Genomic DNA, 25,965 nt, shown 5'->3' on the forward strand with positions numbered 1-25,965 from the left:
TTCCCGCTTTAAACGGTTTAACCCTCACTGGAAATTCCTCCAAAAAAAACAGTTTCGTGGAAAGAATAAGAATTCTTCTTACTTCATCTGTGGAAAAGATGGACATTTTGCCAAGAATTGTCCTAATAGTCGCAAGAAGGAAAAAGCGCTCCATATGCTTGCTTCCCTCCATCATGATGATCTACAAGATGCTGACCTTGAGTCTCTGTATTCTCTAGATACAGAACCCACTGACCTCTCCTTATTTGCTATTGACTATCCTGCTGATGTTACTCCAACTTACCTCACAGACTCAGACCCAGAGTCTTCTTTTTCCAAGTCCGAGGAGTCTGATCCCCTCTATCAGGTTATCCCTTTCCTCTCCCCAAGTCACACACCTCTTTCCTGTTAGTCTACTCTTCCCTGTCAGTCTATGACCTTACCTCATGCTGCAGTAACCCTACTCCCTGAACCTTATGCTAAACCAGTTCGTCTAATAGCCTTCCTTGATACAGGAGCTGCAACAACTATCTTGTCCCCAAAGGTCCTCCCAAACTATTTCTGGAAACCTCAAGAACCTCCACTCCCCTTTTTAGCAGCTAATGGTGAAACTTTCTATATCACCCTTGTTACCAAACAACCCATTAAAATTCAACTTCTTCCAACCCTTTCCTTCACCCATGTTATGTTAGGCTCCCACTGTCCTGGAAAAGACCTCATCATCGGTTTTAATGTCCTATGTCATCTACCCCTTCAATGTACACCCCATGGCCTTATGTATAAACAACAACTTCTCCCCTGGTCCCCTCTTTCTAACATATTTCTTGCAGATACAGATATAGGTTCTACTCTGTTTGATGCATTTAAAGGAAAACTTCTGCAAACTTCCTGTGCAGATTCTCACACTAAGTTCCTGACCAAATGTAATCATCCCCTCTGGCAGAATTCCAAGTTCTTCATCTCCTTACCTTTTAAGAAGAATGAAGATGTCAATCCCACAAAAGCTAGTCATCCTGGTGTGACTCCAGAACATTTGACCCTTGCAGTCCAAGAACTTCACCAACTTCAAGCTCAAGGATTGTTAGAATCAATTGTGTCTCCATGGGCATGTCAGGCGTTCTATGTGAACAAGAGAACAGAACAAATCCGTGGTAAAATGAGAATAGTGATAAATTATCGGTCTCTGAATTTTTTTTTGGCCGATGATAAGTTCCCCTTACCAACTCGCCCGGCATTATTACTTCAGTTAGCCTCTGCAACTATCTTCTTCAAGTTTGATCTTAAAGCAGGATTTTGGCAACTTGGGATTATCCCTGAAGAGAGGCCGAAGACAGTTTTTTGTGTCCCTGGTTATCATTTACAATGGACAGTTATGCCATTTGGACTAAAGACGACTCCATCAATATTTCAGCGTGCCATGATGCAGATATTTGCTCCCATTCAAGATCGTGCCCTGATCTATATTGATGACATCCTTCTGTTTTCTTCTACACAGGCTGAACATCTATGTCTCCTCCAGCACTTCCATCAACTTGTTCAATACTATGGCATCATGCTCTCCCCAAAGAAAATGCAAATTGGTGTTTCTACCATTGATTTTCTTGGTGTCACTATTACCAAAGGAAAATATGAACTTCAACCTCATATTGCTACATCTCTCCAGCAATTTCCTGAAGGACCCCTGACCAAAAAACAGGTCCAGCAATTCCTTGGTATAGTTAATTACATGACAGTTTCTTCCTCAACAAATCATACATACTTCTGTGCTTCATCAGCTCTTGAGAAAGAAAGCTCCTCCTTGGTCTTCTGAACACTCCGCAGCTATCTAAGCTTTGAAACAGCTATCTACAAGACTTCCCTGTTTACAGATTCCTTCTGATGGACGTCGTGTCCTTCAAGCTGATGCTAGTGACACTCACTGGGGTGCAGTTCTCCTTGAAGAAGCCCCTGATTCTAAAAGAACCATCTGTGGTTACAAGAGTGGCTCGTTTAAACCATCTGAAGCTCATTATCATTCCACATTCAAAGAAATTCTTGCAGTCAGACGAGGTATTGAAAAATTGCAGTTTCATCTCATTGGACACAGGTTCCTCATTGAACTAGACATGTCAAGTTTCCCTCGAATGCTTGAATTCCGGCAACGCACACTTCCTAATGATCAACTCCTCCGATGGGCTCAATAGTTCTCAAAGTGGTCCTTTGACATCAAACACATAAAAGGAAAAGAAAATGTTTTGGCAGACTTTCTCTCTCGCGCCACTTCTACCTTTTCTGTAATCCCAATCCTTTACCCATTAACACCAGGTGCCTCTACTTCATCTTCTTCTCAGCCTCAGCCTCAGCCTCAACCCAGCCACAACCTTTGCTGTGCTATACCTCCTCACCTTCCCCCTGAAATCCTTCATACCTTAACCTACAAAGCAGTCCTTACTTACAGTAAGCATATAGCTATTCAACTATTAGAAATTGCCCTTCGACAAGAAGGACTATTTCTTGCTGGTTCTACTTTTCACTCAGAGTTTCCCTACCTCACCATTTTTACCTTTAACTCCTTTTATGACCTACAAGAATTACCACCTATTTTCAAGTGTATTTTTTGGCACTTATGTACAGCCCACACCATAGCATTATGCTTTCCCCTACAAGGCATTCAATCCACGTGTATGCGTTGGTGGTCACCTCTCAATCCACATCGACCAAACCTGACTATCTTCCAGTTCCTCCAGCTATTTGCTCCCATAGAAACCTGGTTTCATCTTTTCACCTCTTTACTCCCACAGTCTGATCCTCCTGATCCACCTATGCAGTATATCACCATTCTATTCCATCGACCTCCAGCCATCCTCCAAACAACTGATCCTCTAGATAACCTACACCCCTGCCATTACATACACTACACAACAAATTACCATGTGTTTGGAACAAAGCCTTATGCACTCTTCACCACCAGAAACCAACATGGTTCCGAATGGAGGCAGTTTCTTCATTCTATGTGCAGAGTGAACGACATCCAGCCTTATCAAGTACCAATTCCTCTTCTACATACCACCAATACAGCTTGGGAACTACATCAGAATGACCAACTTCCTTGTTCCCGCCTTTCTCCCCTACTAGATGCCTATGATGAGTGGCTTGTTGATAAAGCTGCGTTCTACCCAAATAACAGTTCATTGGATCCGGATACTGATTAGTATGAGTGTCTTTGTATATGTTCTGTATGAGTGTCTGTGTATATGTTTTGTATGGTATGGTATGCGTAAGTGGTCTGTACAGTATGTAACGTGTGGTATAATTGTATGTATGCCGACACTGCCGACATACGGTCCCACATACCATGTGAAGTCCATGACGTCCATGTAATGTTTGGGTCCCACATGTCTCTTGTATCCTCGGCTATTTAAAGCCTTTCTTGAATGAAGTTTGGGGCAGAGCCCGGTTTTGACTTACACCCTGACCGCCAACCGATTGGGTTTGGCCGTCTGGCGATGTCACTGATCGCCTTGGTCATGGCGGCCTGGAGCTCTGGGTCTTCCAAATGGGACATATGCTCCATCAACGGCGGCGGTGGTTGCTCGATATCAACATGCATGGAGCCGGAACCGATGTCGGTGCTGGTACCTGATAAGGGAACTAAGCAGCCAGGGTGATCCGAGACATGACATAGGAGAGGATTGGAAAGCTCGTTGGCAATGGAGCCATGACCGGAGTTTGCTTACACCGGTAAAAGGAATGGTTTTTCCAACAAGAAGAGAAAGAAAAAGAGAAGAGGAAAGGTGTAGCAACTGTGGATTGAAAATTTGTATATTTTCTCTACATCCAATGGTTTAAATCAAGTTGATCAAATTCTATAGTCAAAATTCCGCTAGCATTCATAATTTCTAGGTTCTACGCTAGCATACTTATCCCTCTCCCACTTTTATTTATTTATTAATCTTTTTATCTTATTTTGAAATTGAGAAAAAAAGGTTTATGTGAGGGGAAGTGTGGTCCTCCACCAAGACACATGGTGGGGAGAAATAACCGGTATGCACTTTGAACTCTCATTGGCCCTCATGCATGTATAGGAATCGCATTTCCCCTTTAAAGTTATGGGCAATTGTTTTCTGGGTGGGACATGCGGACCACACCCAGACACAAGGCGTGCCATAGGAGGGGGACATGGGTCATTCCATGCCCCTTGTGTCTAGGTGTGACCCCTTTCTCCTATTAAAAAACTTTGTTCTTACAATAATATATCAAATTAGCTAGTAAAAAATTATGCAATTAAAATATATATTTTTAAATTATTATACTTTAAATTGTTTAGAAAAAAAAAAGTGCATTATAGTTTTTTTTTTTTTTTTTGTGTGTGTGTGTGACGGGTGAATTATTATTATTACAATGGTATGCTATTATTCAAATCTGAGAAGGCATTTATTCTGTCATGTGGACAAATGATGTGTACATTCCAACCATCGGATAAAAAGAACATGATTTAAATTAGCCATGTGTCAATTACTATTTTTAATTCAATCAAATACCCATAACATTGGCATACATTACATGCATGTTCACACATGTGAACTACTACTCCATATATTATTGTGCACTCCCTAATCTTGAACAACAATAGAGGTTTAGATAGGAAAAAAAAATATAATGACTTGAATTTACTTTTTGATTCTTGAAACATCACTTTTCCTTGTTACATGGATAGCAACATGCTTTCTTTGTTAGATAGATAGGGAGGGACAAAAGATAACTGTCATGAAGGTCGAATTGGAAACATCTGATGAACATGGGCTTTTTTATCCTAAAAATAAATTAAAAAAAAATCCAAAAAAACCATTTCTCATGGTTTTGTTTTCTCTAAGGCTATGATTGATAGCCAAGAGAAGAAAAAAGTTCAAAAATTGTACTATTTTCTTAAGAAATTCTCATTATATTTGGTATGTACTAACTAAGAGAAGATTTTTTTTTGTTTAATTTCAAAATTCATCTTAAAAATAATAAAGTTTTCTTGTGCTGCCAAGAAAAAAGTCTTCCTTAAAACATTTATTTTTTTCTATTAATAATCAGATATAATTTTTTTTTTCTTTCTATTTCATTTTATTTTTATTTGTATTTTTTTTTCTTTTTTCCTTTCCTTCTCTTGACTACCAAAGACAGCCTCAGATTTTTGTTTGCCACAAAGCTAGAACCCGCTGAGGGTTGAAATCATCTGCAATTCCGATCTCGTACAATTAATAAAACCTTAAATCAGTGAAGAGTCATTTAAATCAGATATGGATCATTGCATTGGTATCAATACACATGTCACCCCCTGAAGGTGGTATTTCACGGAATTGTACGAGATCGGAATTGCAGACAATTTTTTTCCCACAACCAGACATACCTACCTGTATATCACTTAAACTTAAAAGCAGTCAGACTGAATAGGCCAAGTGGTCAACCTCGATTGAGTTCCAGACGATATTTCCCAAGTAGAGCATGATCTCTACGAGCGAGACACTTCTACTGGACTCTTTCAGAGAGTTAATATCTCTTAGGATAAGTATCTTTCACCTCTACTGGCCTCTTACAGAAAGTTAATATCTCTTAGGATAAGTATCAAAAAAAAAAAAAAATTCTTTGGATAATTATGTGTAAGAGGCACAATCCATGTATAGTCATGGTTTTAAGTATCGGTTTTGTGTCGGTCATATCAAATCAGTATCGGCTGAGGTCGATCCCCGATCCTTGATTGATTCGAATCAGTTATCCATATTGTTTTAGGGGTAAAATAGTAAAAAATTAATCATTTTTTAAAAAAATAAGGATAAAATTGATGGATACACATCAATCTGATCTAGATCAATACCAATACCAATTCCAATACCATCCCCAAAATCCATGTATATAGCTGAAGGTCTAAAGTGATTACTTGGCAGGAATGAAGAGATGACTAAGGCCTTTAAATTAGAAACATAGAATGCCATTTTCATTAGGTTTGTTGAACTAATTGAACTTTTATTTCAAAAGCATCTTTTAGTTCCACCTTTTTTGATAGTTGAAAAAAAAAAGCATCTGTTTTTTCGTTTAAGAGGAATCATATAAAGGAAATAACCTTTTTCAACCTGGAGTGCAATTTGTCTCTCACATGTTTCTCGTAGGACAGTGATTGGTGAGACAGAAAGATTCCCACCACACTAACACTAACATAGTGGAAAACTCGCTCAAAAAAAAAAAAAAAAAAGATTGGTATTAATGCAAATTGGGATAACATCTAGGAAATGAAATAAAGGAAAATGAATTAAATGATAGAGTAAGTAGGAAAATCTTCCCAACGAAGAGTTGTTCATTCTTTACTATGAAGGATAAAGTAAAGAATGAATATATTAGAGCTGATTTGGGAGTTGTCCGATCAACAAGAAGTTTGGTAAAAGTCGTCTGAGGTGGTATAATTATGTTAAAAAAATCTCAACTCCTAAGGAGTGAGGATGCCCCAATAAGAAGGAGTGATTTGAAACAAGTGGAATGAACTAAAAGAACTAAGGACAATCCTAAAATGACCGCGAAGTGGTGAGGGATTCTATGCATAGGCATTGTTTTGTCCCAAGTATGACTTTTGGATAAAGCCTATTTGAGGTACTCAGCATCTTCATCGTTTTAGTGAATTCATCTAGCTGACCCCATTCAATTTTTTCAATTAGGATATTTCCAACAATCAAATAGGAGTTTTTAAGTGGAGGAGAAAAAGGATGGAGCCAATTGTTTCTGAAGGACGTGCAAAGGAATCGATTCCCTTTCCCATGAAGTAAAATAAAAAGTGGTTGGAACAGTCTCCCCAATGAAGAGTTGTGGCAAAAAAGGAATGAAATAAACTAGAAATTAGCAGGTAACGTCTCCTACTGAAGATTTGTTCTCTATTCTCTGTATTTCCATAATCTATATAAAACCAACAAGGAATGGCTTACCAAGCACCGATCATCCGATGTTCACTGCATCAATGCATTCACTACAGAGGATGTTTTTGCTTTATGAATCTAACACAACATCAATGGTGGCACTGGTGAAATAATCATGCAAACGGGTAGCGTTCTCTTGCCTATAAATATCCATAACATCCTTTATAGTAGTTACCTTGATCTTTCCACTCTATCTTTGTAAACAATACATATGTCACATTTACAAAAGGGAACATATCCACATTTACAAAAGGGAAAAAGAACACTACTTAATAGTGTTGCATAAGCCTAGACACATGGGGAAGTGGAACCAAACTACAAAAAGATGCTCATGCCCCGGCTCCACTTCCCCATGCGTCTAAATGTACACAAGAAGATCGATAGCGTTCTTTCTCCCTTAATATCAGATTGTTTCTTTGAGCTAACATAAAGTTTACCAGATAGTCAATATCTGGCAACACTTTAAAGCTCTCCCATGTTCAACGGTTAATTGAGAGCAATTATTCTTATTATAACCTTAATATCTTTGCTTTGTAACCTTTCATGATAGGGAGTGTAAGCTTGAAAAGGCAATGTGTACTCGTGACATTCTTTCCTTCTTGGCAAATCTCTTTTGCCAAAACAATGTTTGGCTCAAGGGTGCATCTAAACTACTCGAATTCTCAACAATTTCCAGCTTTCTTTCCGATATTAACAATGCACCTAATTAGAGGACCAAAAGGTCACCAATTCAGTCAAATTACTTCACCAAAAATCACCCCATGAACATTCCACTCCAATCCCTAACTAATACCTTTTGTTCCAATTTTGGCAATTATTTTGATGGCAGAGTGGCATCTTCCTGGGGCTCAAAACCAAGGATGTGCTTGACTTCTTAGTTGAGGTGGACAGAAGCCTAATAGAGAAGCCCAAATGACAGCATTCAATGGGCATACCTTCTGAGCCTATCGGGACATTATTAAGGTTAGGGCAACCAAGGAGATCAACCATGTAACCATAGTGCTCAGTCTCAGGTTCCATCTTGTATAAATACCTCAACTCATTTAATGGAAATGACCCTCTTCAACAAGGCATGAGTGGCTAAAGCACTTGAGAGTCAAGACACCAACATATGTGATGAAATTAGCTAGAGCATCAGTTCCATCTCCATGCATTAATTGCAATCCTGAAATCATAGCTGTCCAAGCTAGCACATCCTTCTTGTGCATTTTGTTGAGGCAGCCATATGATTCTTATCAGCCTTGACATTCCCTATAGCCATTGCCACGGGAAGCACTGCCTTCCGTCACTTAGAGAGAGAGAGAGATTCGGGTGAGGAGAATTATTATAACAAAGGGATAGATAGTCTTTTTTTTTTTTGGCAAGAAAACGGAAAAGAATAGGAGTTGAATACATGAGCCATAAATTATATACTGCAATACATCCTTGGCCCTCTAATCCTTCACAAGCAGTTACGCTTGTTACCGTTGTCCGCTACTTGAGAGGTTTCTGCTTCCCACCCAGCAACCCATTGCACAGGCCCACAAGGGCTACCACCCCCATGGATACGCTTCTGAAGATGTTCTAAGCTGGCTACTCGCTGCATGGATGCTGTTTGGCCCATCTTTGTTCCCCCAGTTACGTTCTGCATCTCATCAACAGGAGCAATTGGAGCTGGAGGAATGTCAGGCAAGCCATTGTGCACTCTTCCATCAGGTGGATTAATGGAAATAGCACCATTAGGAGGAGCAGGCTGATAGAAGCACTGCTTGGGGTCATCTTGCACTGGGACAGCAGCATCTCCAGACGTATCAGATGGGCTGCCTGAAAATGGCATGCCCATCATTGATATCTCAGACATCGCTGGGAATAGTGGATTCAACCCTGTTACTCTCTTGACAGTTTCCTCGGCTGCCTTTACCTGGAAGTAATAACCATAAGAACATCAGGCTCACATATCATCTGAAATTTTGAGGCAATGGTTTACACGCCATTTGGAAGAACCAAGAAAACGAACTATAAATTTAACAGTAACTGGTTTCTAAGCAGGATGTGAGTCTTAAAACTCTAGGCAGACATTCAAATTTGCCCCTAAAAGATCACGTCTCAAAGCCGAAGGCACACAAACAAATGCCTCGCACCATGAAAAGATGGGGGCTATGAACTTCAATTTCGTTCAAAACGTTTCTAATCAGAACATTTTTCCCCCCCCCCCCCCCCTTTTTGTTGGTTGGATATGCCCTCATCAAAACAGTAGTAATTAGAATAACAAATTTGTGGTTCACAAATTTTGAATCAGTTGGCTTAAAATATTTCCATGTAATCCCAGTAAGATCATATCTTTTCATCACTGTAATTAATTTACTTTCCATCCCTGTTTTTCTTTTCCTTTAAACGTGTCATATATTCTATGTAATTCATTTGCATTAAGAAAACCATGCTTACAAGGTTTATTGTGTTAAATAAAATAAAACGTGAAGAGGAAGGGTGGGGGGCGATGCAGAACTGAAGACATAACATAGGAGAAGGTCCAGGAAGAACCAGGCTTAACGTGGCCTGGGTCCTGGTTATCTTTTGTTTTAAGTCAGTTCTGGTTCACTTATTGAACCAGTAGTTCAGTAGGTCAGCTTAAGTGTTTTATCTTTTTTTGTTTTGCCTTTATTTTATTAGGACATATTTCCTAATCAGAATATGATTTGTTTGTTGAGTCCTGTAATGAATCATCATTCCTTGTCAAAACATGATTGTCCTTAACCAATTATTATAAATAAAGCATGGGGCAGAAGTTCCCCATGATTTTGACAGCATATGCAAGGATTTCCCTTCTAGTTCTGTGATGAATCAGAGCATTCGCCTGTGACAGTTCATGAACCCTTTCTTGGTGTTGAAGCTGAAAACTACTGGTGGTTAATCCAGTCAGGCCTTACAGCGAGACACCCAAGTTATTTCGTCTTCATCTTTGACTTCTTTAATGAGCACTGCAAATTTCTGCACAACATCCAGTAGCAGAACCAGATTCATTCCTGCGGTACAACTTTTCTATTCTATTTTTAGAGTTCTGGTAACTAATAATCCACAGGTCTAATCACTGTTTTAACTTCATAAATATCAACCGGTCAATAGCCTGGTCTGTTTTCTGTATTCAAAGCTACATCTTGCAGGCTGAATCTTACTTCCTAATCTGGGTTGGAGTACTTAAAATTTCTATCTCTGGTGGGAATTCAAGAACTGATCTTTATTGTTCTGATGTCTCTGATTTCATCATTATAGACTGATCGGAGGCTGCTTGTAATGAATGTGAAATCTTATCATTCAAAAGATCAGCTGCTTGGTTGATTTTGATGCTTCCTAGTTACACAAGGAATTGGTTAATTAAGAAGATCCAACCCTCGGATCCTGCTGATATTTTCGGCAACTATTCCAAGCATAAGGAGGACAAATAGACCAGTATAATCTGCGGGTCTGACTATTTTTTTTATTTGAATTTATTTAATTTCTCTTGATTCTGGAATTTCCTACTCTGTAATCGATCCTGTTGTGTTGGTGCTGATCTTAAACATCAGAACCACGTTAAGTGGTATCAAAGATCATGGCAGAGAAAAATAAAAGGACTCCAGAACAGCCTCCTAATCCTTATAATAGGATAGTTGAGATATTACAAAAATTGACCACTGAACAAAGGAGCATTGCTGACCGACTGACTGTTGTAGAAAATAGAATTACTACTCCTATCCACAGCAGTTTTGCACCTCCTGAAGACGAGGAAAGACATCCAGCTCAGTCTACAGTCAATAATCATGCACAGCTGTTCATGGATAGAAGACCATAGAGGGTTCACACACTCCAAGCATATTTTGAAGATCACATGCTTGCATACTTTAAATGGTGGTTCACCCTAAAGATTCTTTGATGATACACAGAAAGCCAAACTAGAAATGGAGTATAGTAGGAAACATAACCCATAGACAAGGTTTACAGTATTAGTATCGGAAGGATGATTTTAAGAGACCTATTGTATCGTATTGAAGAGATGCAAGAACACCATGGAAATGGCCAAAAAACGTATGGAAATTCTTAGGATACATGCTAAATAAAATTTTGAAGCATAAAACACTATATCATGTACAAAAGGAGAACAGTATGACAAGCCAAGTGCATTCAATTGATTACGTATAAAGGATGAGGATTCTTAGATATTACTAATACCAAAAAAGATGTTATTTTCATTTTACAAAGATTTAGGGTCAGATGCACAAGGAAAAAAAACCCACCTAGTTTGATATAGTGACCCATTGAAAAAAAAAAAGGTATTCCATGCTGGTTGGCGAGCGTATATGATTATTTTGATTGGTTTGAACTCTCTAAAACAAGGAAGATGAAATTGGCTCGAACAAAATCGATAGGTGCAGCACGTGAATGATGAACTTATGAAAGAAAGTTTGAGAGTTGTGGCAAAACACCCACTACGTGGGAAGAAATGAAAGAAAAATTGAAGGCGAAATACTTACCACAGAATTTCAAAGGTCGACTGCAAGATCAATTAAATTCTCTTTGTCAAGGAACTTATTCAATATCTGAATATATGGAGAAGTTTGACTCTCTTTCTTCTTGTACCGGTATTGAAGAAGATCCTAGATTAGTTTGAGGCTAAAGCCTTATATCAATAAAGCAACTAACATCACAGATGTTCAGAGTCCTTAGGTTTGCTTTGAGAAGACCATACATGAAAAAGAGCTACTGACATCCTCTATGAGGAGATATAGGTTTCAAGCTGGGGAAGAACCAAAGGAACATGCTAGCAGCTAGACCCACCAATATAGTTCATACACGTACTGCAGCTCCTACATGTTTTGATAATAAAGGGAAGGCACCAATGACCAGCAGTAGCAAAACAGAATGCTATCACTGCCAAGAATATGGACATGTTGCAAAAGTCCGTCCACTTCAACAGAAAGCAATGTAGTTGCTAATATGGAGGAAGATGATAGTGATGATGACTTCATCGGCTTATCCACTTGATGATGAAGAGAGTGTTGGTGATGCTAATGATGAGGAAGCCTATGGTGTTCATGTAGTTAGGTGCATCCTAGTGACCAAAACCAAGGGAGAAGATTGGTAACATCATTGTATCTTCTACAATCATATATGCCAGGGAAATAAACCAGTTCAAGTGATTGAAGATAGTGGCAGCTGTGTAAAAGTGGATTCTAAAACTTTTGTAGAGAGGGCAGAATTACAAACCAAAAAACACCCACAACCATATAAAAATTCTCTCTTCTTAATGGAAGTATGCTAGAGATAAATCGAAGGTGTTCAGTGCCATTAAAACTCCACAAAAGAAGTATGGAGTGGTGTTGTGCCTGTGAAGCTAACAGATGTGTTACTCGGACGGCCATGGTTATATGACAATGATGTGATGGCGGGAGGTATGAAGATGATGTGATGGCGGGAGGTATGAAGAATCATTGTGTGTTCCAAATCAAAGGGAAGCACTGTATTTCACCCTATCAATGACTCAGATGAAGAAGTCAAGTATAAGCCATCGCCACCCATCAAGAACTAGTAAGAAGGATGTTGACACCAGAATTCCAGAAAGGTCTTGACTATCACACAGAAGGAATTTATCAAGTCTAGTCAGGATTCCAGACTTAATCTGGCTCTTGCTACTAGAGAAGTGACTCCTCAAGCTGAGATTAAGCTTTCCAAGCCAACTAAAGACCTGATCTCTGACTTACTGTCTGAAGAGCTGCCAGATGAATTGCCACCCATTTGTGACATACATTATGCTATCGACTTGGTACCTGTTCAATGTTACCAAAATTTGTCTACCTAACGTCTTAGCAGTATGGAGCATGAGATAAATGACAAGTAGATGAATAGTTACGAACAGGTTTCATTCAGGAAAGCCTAAGCCCGTGCACCGTACCAGCCTTGCTTACACCTAAGGAGGACAGTTCTTCGCGTTGGTATGTAGATAGTAGAGCTTTAAACAAGATTACCATCAAGTACAGATTCCCCATTCCACAGCTTAATGATACATTAGATATGTTGTCTAGAGTTAAGGCTCTCAAAATTGGACCTCAGGAGTGATTATCATCAAATTCATATTCAGCTAGGAGACAAATGGAAGAGCGCCTTTAAGACCAAGGATGGACCGTTCAAGTTAAGAGTCATGCCTTCTAGTCTGATAAATGCACTCAGAATTTTCATAAGGATGATGACTCAGGTACTTCGTCCCTTCATTAGTCAATTTTTTGTTATTTATTTAGACAATATTATGACCCTCCCCAGACCCCACAGTGGCAGGAGCCTCATGCATTGAGCATGCCCTTTTTTTCTTTTACATTGACGATTTTTTTGATTTTCAATAAGCATCTACACAAGTCACAAGCATATCGATCACTTAAGGCGAGTCTTGAGAGTACTATGCAATGAAAGATCTACATTAATCTCAATAAGTTTTCTTTTATGCTACCCAAGGTTAGGGATGTAAACAGGTATTCGAAAATCCAAATTCGATTTTTCCATTTGTATTTGTTTAGGGATATCCATATTTGGAAAATCACTATCTGGAAACAATCAGTATCCGTTCGAAAACTAAGCAGATATAAATTCAGATATCACAATTTCTGATTGAATATTATCTGATCTGTTTAACTTTCCAACAATATATATAATATACTAATAACATATTGCACATCATGATTATTGATTACCGAGATTACCATTATTACAGCAATCTTGCACTGCCACCTCACCATCCATTTGCATTTTTTTTTTTTTTTAAATTAACTCCACTGTATGAATTTTAAATTGCCACATTCTATCTTCACAGTTTGTATGTCTAACAAGAGGATTCCTTTTGTCTTCTACCTTTCCACATCCTTGTCTCCTTCGGTTTTTCGTCTTTGGGGTTTTTTTGTAGAGCTTCCTTTGTTGATTTTAATTCAATCCATCCATCTGAAGAACAAATATTCTCTAATGTTAGGAAGAAGAAAAACAGTGGAAGAGCAAAGGTGCAAAGCTTCAAAAGGACACCGTCTCTGCACCAACAATTGTAGTTCCTTCATCAGCCAAGCAACCCTATATCTCCATTCCAAGTGCTACAGATGTAACGCCACAACCCCATTAACCTTGGCACAATATTGTCTTCTTTGGCCCTTGGGCCTCAAGGCTTTGAAACGCATTGTGTCATGTTTAAGGAGGCTAGAGGTTATCAACTAGCCCAGCAACCTCCCCCTAGGTGATGTGGAACTAAAGTTTACACACCCTCACCGATCTCCCAAAATCCCTGGTACTTGCCGTATTCTTGGTGGGAACACCTCACAGATCTCCTAGGCAGGTTCAGTACACTTGCCGTATTCTTAGGTGTCACATTTCCCCCCTTTGGTAAGGGTGTCAATCGGTTCGGTTCCAGGTATTCAGTTCGGTTTCGAATGATGATAAGGTGGACCAGAATCGAACCGAGAATCGACTTGGTTCCGTATTTAAATACTCAAGCCGATTCAATTCGGATCGATTTGGTTTAGGTTCCAATTCGGTTTTGATATGCAATATTAATTCGGTTTTGTACCTCAGTTTTAATTCGGTTATGAAAATGGTTCCACTTTTGGACCACGATTGTGATAGACCAAAAGCTATAATGGGCTCAAGTTACGAGCCTTATGGCCATAGCTAACTCAAAAATTATCTTAGCATGTAAATATGTGATGATAAATTGCAAAAAACACTTACCAACTAAAAAATCTCTCTTAACGATACTAGGATTTTTTCATTTGTTCGGTTTCGGTTCCAATTCGGCTCGGTTTCAGTTTGAACCGACGGTTCTTACACCCTAAACCGAAACCGAGCCGAACCAAGGTCCATACTTACATACTCAAACCGAATTTGAACCGAACTAATTCGGTTCGGTTCGGTTGGTCCACTTATTTCGGCTCAGTTTCGGATTCAGTATTCGGTTTCGGTTTGAAATTGAGCTTACCCTTTGAGCCACAGCGGGGACCACATTGTCAGGGTACGCTTTGATACCACTTGTCATGCCTCAGCCCCATTAACCTTGACACAATATTGTTCTCTTTGACACATGGGCCTCAAGGCTTTAAAACGCATTGTGCCATGTTTAAGCAGGCTAGAGGTTATCAACTAGCCCAGCAACCTCCCCCTAGGTGATGTGGTCTAAAGTTTGCACACCCTCACCGATCTCCCAAACCCCTCGTAATTGTCGTATTCTTGGTGGGGACACTTCACCGATCTCCAAGGCAGGTTCAGTACACTTGTTGTATTCTTGGGTATCACAACAAAGACCTATGCCTCAAGGAAAAACATGCCTCATCTGCCAAGTTCACCATTGAGAAATCGCTCGTCGCCACTGCCAACTCCTCCTCATCTTCTTCTTCCTCTTCTTCGTCATCTTCTTCAATCTCTGCCTCTCTGATGACAAAAGCACCTCTCTCCCCTCCTGCATTGACCTTATTCGTGGCAGAAACCACCTACACACCCCCACTGGAAGATTCAATTTTTCCGTTGGCCCAAGTGCTATAAATTTTTGTTTGAATTAGAACCTTGAACTAAAAACGATTCCGGAAACATTAAGAGCAACCACAACATGGCCAGCCAAACAATGGCATCGTGTATGTTACGAATCGAACATCCGGAAATCCCAAATATCCATTGCATAGTCGAATTCAAATTTGGAAATTGATTTTACATCTTTGATGGATATCAAATCGAATTCAAATAGTGGTTTTGCTAAACAAATTCAAATGTAAATATGGTTATATCCATACCGAATTCGATCCATTCACATCCCTACCCTAGGTGGTGTTCCTTGGACTTATAGCCTCTTCAAAAAAAGTGGAAGCTGATCCTAATAAAACCGAGAGCATTCTATATTGGCCAGTACCAAAGACCATTACAGAGGTCAAAAGTTGCCATGGCTTGGCATCTTTTGATCAAAGATTTATTCACAATTTCAAATCAGTCATGGCACCAATCACTAAAATTCCTAAAGCAGAACAAAGCCAAATTTGAATGGATAGCAGCGGCAAACAAGGCCTTTTTTCTTATCAAGAAGAAGATGACAAAAGCACCTTTCCTACAATTACCAAACTTTTAGCGAGTGTTTGTAGTTGCTACAAATGCTTCACACATCTGTTTAGGAGAGTATTTATGAAAAGTGATCATCCTATCTCTTTCTATAGAGAAAAATTCAATAATGCTAAGCGATGTTACTCAACTTATGATGAACTCTATGTCATAGTTCAAGCGTTACGATACTTATAGGCATGCACTTGAGGCATGCACCTGTTAGTAAAGAGTTCATCTTATATACTAATCACAAAGCACTTAAGCACCTTCACCCTCAAAAGTTGGTTAGCAACCGACAGGATATGTGGGTGGCTTACTTAGAGAGAGAGAGAGAGAGAGCGAGTAAGATGGTGATCGTTCAAAATGAAAGCAGTCTCTACAAAGTTCATTACTACCCAAGTGAGTTTGTGAATGAAAGCTAAGAGCCTAAGGCTTGATAAAAAGGGAGGAGCACTGATAATGCAGTAGTAGATTACAAGAAGCTAACCTCCACAATGTATAACCCCAAACAAGACAAATAGGACCAGGAAACAAAGAAATAAGACCATCAAATAAACCCAAAGGATACAATACCAATACAGGAGCAAAACCAACCCAAAACCCAACCCGATAGGAAATAGAAAGAGAGGTGTGGCCAGGTCTGTAGGGCTCCAATTGAGCTGCAAATTTGGTCAATTGTAGGGCCCAGGGAGGGTACAAAAAACCCCTAAAATTGATAGTCTTCCAACGGCTGGTTGTGGAGTTATGTACTTTCATTTTCAGACCTAGGTGAGAGAAACTGAGAGAAATCTTCAAGAACTTTGATAGGGCTGCTTGGGCTGCAATGAGGAGAGGATCGAGTGATCCTTGTAAGGCTGTGAACACCCTTTGAAAAGGGCTTGTAGATCCGAGATCAATTGGGGAAGGAAGAGGAGATCGATTGATCTTTAATTCGCGATCTCAGCAGGTCGGTCATGGTTCTGCAGGCTTTTACAGATCTGAAATTTCTTGAATTGATGTTCACAGCAGAAAAGGAATAATAACAGTAAATAGAAGTAGGGAAAGAGAAAGGGAATGAAGAGAATTGTGGGTGGAGTACTGGAGTGGCTATCTTGGCCCGGGCATCTCACCCCATAGCTATCTCAACTGTTTAGAAGCAATTGACTGCAATCTTTGTTTATTCAAATCTGAGAATTGAGAGTACATATGCTCCTCTATATATAGAGGGTTGAATAGCAATCATAACCTAACTAGGAGCTAATCTTCAAGTAGGACTAGACAATACCTAATAGGAGTTGAACTCCAAATAGAACTAGAACTAGAACTCCAACATGGGGTAGGCAACTAACTAGTCATTCACTAATAGGGAAACCTAAACTGACTAAAACTGAAATAACAAAAGAAATAGACTCTAACTAAACTCATGAATTAAATCTCGTTTTCCTACTTTCTACCCATATTTTAGGCCCATTAAAGTGGCACATTACAAAGAAAATCCATGGGATCAAAGGCCCAACACATACATAACTCAATCCAAGGATTATTTGCAATAAAATAAGTCCATTAAGTGACTTATCTACATCAACTGAAAGAGTTGCAGATATGGTGTTCCTTTTCAGCATTTTGAATTTTCTGCTTCACAGAGGAACAGTAGGTTGCAGAGTCGCTTAATGTTTATTTTTTATGATATAAGGTACATATTGTAGCATACCAAATGATGGGGTATTGGGAATATGGGATACAGAAAAGAGCGGGGAAATAAACACTAGCAGGTGCCCCCTCCATTGCCTTGGGTCGCTCTGGCGCCTTGACAACTATGATTTTGACAGCATATGCAAGTATTTTCCTTCTTGTTCTGTGATGAATCAGAGCATTCTCCAGTGACGGTTCAAGAACCCTTCTTGGTGGTGAAGCCGAGAACCACGTTGTTGAATCTAGTCGGGCCTTGTAGTCAGACACTCGGGTTATCCCTTCTCCTCTATATATAGAGGGCTGAATAACAATCATAACCTAACTAAGAGCTAGTCTTCAAGTAGGACTAGACAATACCTAATAGGAGTTGGACTCCAAATAAAACTAGGACTAGAACTCCAACATGGAGTAGGCAACTAACTAGTCATTCACTAATAGGGAAACCTAAACTGACTAAAACTGAAATAACAAAGGAAATAGACTCTAACTAAACTAATGAATTAAATCTCGTTTTCCTACTTTCTACCCATATTTTAGGCCCATTAAAGTGGAACATTACAAAGAAAATCCATGGGATCAAAGGACCAACACATACATAACCCAATCCAAAGATTATTTGCAATAAAATAAGCTCATTAAGTGACTTATCTACATCAACTGAAAGAGTTGCAGATATGGTGTTCCTTTTCAGCATTTTGAATTTCCTGCTTCACAGAGGAATAGTAGGTTGCAGAGTGGCTTCATGTTGATTTTTTATGATATAAGGTACATATTGTAGCATACCAAATGATGCGGTAATGGGAATATGGGATACAGAAAAGAGGTGGGAGACCCCCTCCACTGCCTTGGGCCGCTCTGGCACCTTGACAACTATGATTTTGACAGCATATGCAAGTATTTTCCTTCTTGTTCAGTGATGAATCAGAGCATTCTCCAGTGACGGTTCAGGAACCCTTCTTGGTGGTGAAGCCGAGAACCATGCTGTTGAATTCAGTCAGGCCTTGTAGTCAGACACTCGAGTTATCCCTTATTTGTTTGATTTCTTCAAAGAGCAACGCAATTGTTTGCACAACAGCCTGCAGCAGAACCAAATTCATTCCTGCAGTACAGCTTTCCTATTCTATGCATGAATTCTGGTAACTAATAATTCACAGATCTGATCACTGTTCTAACTGCATAAATATCAATCAGCCCAGTAGCCTGAATCTATTTTCTGTATTCATAGATACATATCGTTGGCTGAATATTACAGTCCTAATCTGGGTTGGAGTACTAACAACTCCTATCTTCAGAGGGAATTCAAGAATAGATCTTTCTGGTTCTGTTGTCTCTAATTTCAGCATTATAAACTAATTCGAGGCGAGGCTGCTTGTATTGAATCTGAAATCTGATCATTCAAAAGACGGCTGTTTGGATGATTTTGAGGTTTCCTAGTCACAAAAGGAATTGGCTAATTAAGTAGATTCCACCTTTGTATCCTGCTATTATATTTTCAGCAACTATTTAAGCATAAGGAGGACCAATCGACCAGTAGGATCTGCTGGTCTGACTTTCTGATTTGACTTTATTAATTTTTCTTGATTCTGGAACTTCCTACTCTGTAATCGATCATGTTGTGTTGGTACTGATCTTAAACATCAGAACCATATTAAGGTGGAGATTTGAGTCATTTGACAATATAAGATTTCAGATTGTCAAAACCAAGCCTCCTGAATTGTCAAGCTAGAATGCCTTTATCACCAATATTTGACTATTGAGACATGCTCCCCCATTTTGGATCAGGAAAATTGGAAAAACACTCCGTAACCTTTTGCCAACAAAAGCCTAAAGAAACCATATCCTTGAATGAAGAATATAAAGAAACCTACAAGGACACACGGTAACCAAAGTATGAAAAAGTAGAAGAGCCAAGGATCCCTAAGCTTCAGTTGGTCAACTTGTGTGTGTGTGCATGCATGCTCATGCATCCATTTTAGTGGAAAGTGGGGGGGGGGGGGGGGGAACGTGAAAAACCTCCTCTCAGGAAATCAAAGGTAATTATTTTTTGCTCACTGTCAATATCTTACATTAACCCACAAAATCTTAGATCACAGTATCCTTGAGAAACCACTATGTGCATAATGCTTGATATATGTTGTTTGCAAGACCAACCAAAATAATAAATAATAAAAGAGCATAAAGTCCAGCAACCATGACAGAAGAAGTATGAATAGCCAGTAAGAAAATTGACCAACATATGCAGAAGCAATGATGGCTTACCTTAGCCCTCATTGTTTCAACATCTGCTAACAGAATTCTATTGTCAACAGCAGCTTGACTGAACTTATGATTTATGTCAGTAAGACGCTTCAATAATGAAGAGTTCTCAACTTTCAATTGTGAAACCTAAGATGACATGCAGAGTAAATTCTTCAGAGACATGAAGTCATTGGAGATGAACAATAGATGTAACAAAAAATATGGTGCCAAACCTGTGTCTCCAGCTCACTCAAATGTGCTTGTTTCCTCCTCCTTGAACGTCTCGCTGACTCTCTGTTTGACAGCATCCTGAGTAACAGAAGAAGAATAAGAGAAAAGGATAGTAAATTACTGACAACCAAAACTAGAACCATGCATAGATTCTTTCATGTTGTAACTAGAGAAGAGATTGTTTATGAAGCTTATAAAAACAATCAAATATTGAATATGAAGGATGTCATGGCCCATGTGACATATTCACTGTAACTCTATAAGATACACCTAAAAGATAAAGGTAGATGTTGACAGCTGAAGCATATTGTTCCTACATGAAGCCAAAAAAAAGGCGTGCCTAGTGCACAAGGCTCCCGCCACTGCAGGGTCTAGGGAGAGTCATAATGTCCGCCGCCTTAACCCCAATTCATGGAGAGACTGTTACCCAACTCAAACCCCCGACCAGTAGGTCGCAATGGAGCAACCTTACCATTGTGCCGAGGTCCACCCTCTTTCACAGTACCAAGGACACAGCTTCATGCTCCAATTCCTAAATCAAATGAAAATATTCGAACAACAACCGCAAAAGCTATGGTTACCTCCTTACGCGTTTTGCATCAGTATGATCCCCAGTATTTTCGGCATCTCCATCAACGTCATCATCATCTGACTGCTCTCTTGAAGACTCACTGGTTGCTGGCTTAGCCTGAACCACTGGTTTTTTCTGCATAGCAGGAAATTCTGGAATTCCAACAGGACCCCCAACAAACTTATCTTGTCCCCCGGAGGAACCACATCCTGGTCCTGATGAATAAAAGCAAGGTAATAAACAAGTAATAGGGGGAAAATTGGTGGAAAGCTTTAAAAAACTCTCTTAATGTAAAGATTGATGCTAAAATATGAAACAACGACATGGGAAGTTCTCAGCTTGGACAGAGTGTATGAATCTAAGAAACAATTAGTCCTAACTAAAACTTATGATGCAGAATTCTCTGAGAAAAAAGTTTGGGGGGGCGGGGGGATCAGTTCTTGCGGTTTAGGTTGGTTTGGTTTACTATAAAACCAGTTTACAGTAACACATGACCAGCCTTGCATGTGGAATTTTCTAGTTTCCTTAAAACCAAGAATTGTGGGAAATTGTGGGAGCCATTTGAAGAGGTATTACAGCTTGTGGTTATTTGAGTTCCTCAATTTCAGTAACTTTATCACTACACAAATCGTGGGCGACTTATTTCCTCGTCATTTTTTTATGACTTAGTTCTTTGGACAGGTTGAGAAATCTGATAAGGATATAAGGATTTAGTTTCCTTGTTTATTTTAGCTTCTTTTTGTTTAAGGAACCCCATTTCAGTCCATGCAAGAGGGAGATTTCCTCATTTATTTGGTTTCCCTTTTAGAGTCAGTTACTTTAGTTGTTTGGCTTTTTGGCGAGACTAGGATACTTCCAAACACAATCTGAGTATGGAGAAGTTTCCTGATCAGTTAGTGATTTCTTTTGTTAGTTACTTGTTTAAATTGAGTAGGAACTCTTCTAAAGCAGTCAATGATGAAGAGCTTAGGATCAATTAGATTTCTGTTTTCTTTCTTTTTTGTTTTTGGTTCTCTAAATATATAAGAGGCTAGACCTCACCCACAATTTGATTGACTGGAAAATAGTTGGTTTGTTTTGGGAATTGAGGTTGTTGCTTCTATCTTCTCTCCCCACCCTGTTTGTTATTCTCTTCCTCTCTCCCCACAATCTCCCTTCCCTCTCCCCTCTTTACTCTCGTTCAATCTTGCGATCTCTCCTCTCTCAAGTTCTTTATCTTCCCACCACCAGCAGATCCATCTTTTGATCTGCATTAAGTATATTGGTGTTGATCGTTATGATTCAATCAATAACAAGTTCCATGACCTATTATTGCGATTCGAAGTACAGAAGCACAATAAAAAAAATTATATATTTGAGGGCACACTACCTGAACATCACCGAATCAAATAACATTCACAAACAATTGTGCACCAAACATTACCTTGGAATCCTTGTAAGTTAAAATCAGCTCACAAACTCTTACATGTGATGAGTACGTGGGACTGTGGGAGTATATTTGGTGCCAGCCTATCGACCACTAAAAAATTTATTCCTGTCTATAATTTTGTCCAGGACAAAATATCAGTATACAAGGCTTCAGATAAAGTGGCACTAGACAACTTATTGAAAAGCATGAGAAATTGAAAGAAACCACAGAAAAAATCTGTACTGCTTAAAACAAAATGTTCTAAACCACAAGTTGAGTAAATTGCCTCAATTAACCACTGCCTATTTTTATTCATCCAAAAAAAAAAAACTGCCTATTTCACCATCGATGAAGCACATCGTGCATCTAAATAATTTTTTTAAGGGTACTAATTTAATCTCTGTTATGAAGCATATTTAATGTAGCATCAAGGGGTCCATAGGTGTAATTCTTTCTTATGTTATATCTCTCCTGGAAGACCTTCCCTTAGAAAGGCAAAAGTTTTCCATATTTTCTCCTTCACCGATGGCCATCATCGAGCTTGGATGGGCATAGGGCATTTTTGATCTCTTACATATTCTTTTTTTTTTTTTTTGGGGGGGGGGGGGGGCTGGGGGGGGAGGAGGGAGAATAAAAATGATGGTCGATTTGTGGATGACCCTCTACCATGGGTAAAGGAAAACTTTCGCCTTTCTTTTATTAAAAATAAATAAGGGAGAGGGATCTACACGCTGCCCGTTTATATTGGCATCTCACATGCGAAGCCAATAGTGGGTAGCAAAACAGTATATTTAATGTGAGAGAGAGAGGGGGCCACATATTTAACGAGGAAAGAGACCGCCTTTTCCCAATAAATAAATCATCTCTTCTAGAAAACCTTGATGAACAATATTGTTGCAAATCGAATACATAAATGTTAAAAGACAAATGGGCATGCTGGCACTCCACACACCACAGTTGAGGCTGAAAGGGAAAGTTAAAGAAATGGAGTTGCACACCTTTACCAGGAGCCTGAGATCCCAACTGTGAAGTATTTGAAGCCTGTGATCCACCGTCAGCTAGCTGAGTAGACTCTTGAGGTTTCACAGAAGATGCCTGACAAAAAGATGTAAAATATTTGAGGCATCCAAAAGTATATAGCATGAATGTAGGATAGAACAAAACTCCAACTGCTACCCATTTCACAAAATGAAAACAACATATAAATGCATGAGCAACATTTAGAGTGAAGTGAAGCAACATTTAGCATTTTATGGCATTAATTATGACATTCAAAACAAATCATTAGGATAAGTCACAACCAATTTGATTTGGACGGTGTAAAGCTAGAGGGAAGAAACACGATGTAGGACTGAAGATTTGCTTATAAGAGTTACAAGTGGATGACCAAAACTGAATTACATGATAGAATGTCCCTGACAACTCTATTTTATTTTATTTTTTTATCTCTGGTAAGACTGAAAACTCTATTTTCTAGTTATAGATTTAAACTAAAACAACCAACAACACAAGAAGTATAGAATTACAACAATCACCAACTACCAGCTGGTAGGAGTGCATGAAAATAACACTAACATGATAGGCACAATGCAGGTCGTAAAGAAGTCTCAAAAGCATTTAATAACGGCACTTTTCCACTTTTCCACTTCACATACCTTTGAAACTTGAAGTCTTGAACACAACATTTACAAGAAGGCAGTCCAACTTTATGTTCCAAGGTTTCAGAACTATTCCATATTTTTTCAGGGATAGATGGAGATAGAGAATCTATGAGTTCAGTTATGTCAAGTAACATTATTTATCAAAGCATTCTTTCCTTGCACTCGACAAACTGCCTCCAATTTTCTTGCTTCAAGCAATCATTACCAAAGGCTCCATAAGTTTCAGGTACAAATTCGGGAAGAAAAAAATACCCAACAGATTATACAACTCCCTCATTCTCTGATACCAACTAGGACTGCATACACTTCATCCATAAACAGGATATAAGGTAAGCCAGCAAAAGTAACATGAGTTTCACTTTCGTCTTTAATGATCTACTGATGTCAATTTCGTGATGTACTGATGCCCATGTCAATAAATTCTAAGCTTAATATGCAGTTGTGTGGGTTCCCTGACTACAGGAAGCAGTGGAGCTACGGTCATAAAAAACAAAAAAACAAATGTTTCCAAGAGCCAATTCAGTAAAACTCAAAAAGTAAGTATTCAAAGACTTCTCAATATCGAGTCCACCATCCATCAACGAACTTGACTGATAAACCTCATAAGATATGCGAAAGATCCCAACAAAACAAAAGACATAAAATTAATATCTCGAAGAAAAAACAAATTTCTAACAAACAATATACCACTAGGCGACAATCCAGATATCAACAAACCAAATATGTACGTAATCCACAATGGAAGATTAATTTTTTGAAGAAAACACATCATAAAAAAAAAGTTATTTTGCTGGTAAAGTCCATAAGAAAAATCAAGAGAATCCGAACTAATAAAAACGTTGCAAAGGACAAGGAAACAGGAATCGCTGGGGTTGGAACAAGCACTTACATTGCATGCAGCAAATCCAAACCTGATATCAACATAGATCATAAGCGAAATTTAACGAAAACTCAATCGAAGAAATAAGAAAATTGATCCCATCGCAGACATAAGAAAATACCCAAATCAACCAATTAAGAAAAACCCCAAGAAAAAAAAAAGACCCAAATCAAAGAAAAGTTAAAAAGGAATATATACCCGAGTCAAAGCAACAGCAGCACAGGTGAGCTTGAGACTATTCTTGAGAAAAATCTGGTACGCCTCGGAATCAATGGGGACTTTAGGTGGATAAAGTTTGGGAAGCTGTGGTAGAGAAGGAGGAGGGTCCTTGATCTCGATAACGTCGTCATCAAGTTCACGTCCAGCATCACTGGCTCTTTTCGTTGAAGACGAAGGACGAGAAACGGAGCTGGAGGGAAGTACAGTTGCCGGAGACGGCGCGGGGGCAGGGGCAGGGGCAGGGGCAGGGGCGGGGGCGGATGATGGCGACTTCTCAGATGCCGATGCTTCCTGAAGTAATCTCTGGAATTCCCATTCGGAAGAACTGCGATTCATCTTGTTGTGTTCTTCACCGGGTCGCGTGGAGGTGTGAGATGGCGGCGCTGTCGGCGCTGGCCAAAACGGGTCGGAAATCTCCTCCACTGAGAACACTCTATCCATTCTCTCTATCTCTCTGTCTTTTCTCTTTCAGTTCACTTTGTAGAGACACACGCCTCGATAAATCTCACTTCTCTACGCAATCTCTTGTTTCTTTCTTGCTTCTATTCCATTAGATTAGACCGCAAGAGGCGACTTTTCCAAAACACTCCCAAGGGGCTTTTGACATTGGAGGCAGAGGCTGCTAAAGCTGCTTTTGGCTGTTTTTGGACTCGCTCGTCTCGGGTCCTTGGATTTAGCAATCGGTATCAAAATCGGATCCTGGTATCAAGATTGTGACTCGGATTATCTACAGCAGGTCGATTCCCTGTGAGAGCATCTGATGGCTGAGAGGGCCTTAGGATACTCTTACTCCCAATCATCAGATCCTGATATGAATTGATCGGATCTATTGAGTTGATTCCCATTTTTGACACCCATTTTTTTTAGAACCATGTTCGGTCCCAAGTAGCCTAATAATGACTACCTTTTCAAAGTATTTGTATTACTCTCTCCTTTCCGCCTTATGATCTTCTTAGGTTTTGTTTATGAATCAGCAGACAACCATTGCATGGGGATGAGAGTTTACGATGCATCTCTTTATTCTCATCCGATGATTATGTGTATAGTCATGCACAATTGTCCCCAAAATCTTTTCCTTTTTGTTTTTACAAAAAAATTTCCTTGACCAAAAAAGG

General features: G+C 39.2%; 1 protein-coding gene across 1 annotated transcript; it reads right to left on the reverse strand.

Annotated features, from left to right (window-relative positions):
• Positions 1 to 7,950: 7,950 nt before the first annotated feature.
• LOC122061827 (light-inducible protein CPRF2-like) lies at positions 7,951 to 25,499 on the reverse strand. Its single transcript, XM_042625319.1, has 6 exons — positions 24,830 to 25,499; positions 23,089 to 23,185; positions 20,693 to 20,897; positions 20,114 to 20,189; positions 19,902 to 20,027; positions 7,951 to 8,805 (listed from the first exon to the last, which is right to left on the reverse strand). The coding sequence occupies exons 1-6, from the start codon at positions 25,289 to 25,291 to the stop codon at positions 8,347 to 8,349; spliced, it is 1,425 nt and encodes a 474-aa protein (XP_042481253.1). The 5' UTR covers positions 25,292 to 25,499; the 3' UTR covers positions 7,951 to 8,346.
• Positions 25,500 to 25,965: the final 466 nt, after the last annotated feature.

This window comes from Macadamia integrifolia, chromosome 14 (genome assembly GCF_013358625.1).
Source record: "Macadamia integrifolia cultivar HAES 741 chromosome 14, SCU_Mint_v3, whole genome shotgun sequence".
NCBI classification, from domain to species: Eukaryota; Viridiplantae; Streptophyta; class Magnoliopsida; order Proteales; family Proteaceae; genus Macadamia; species Macadamia integrifolia.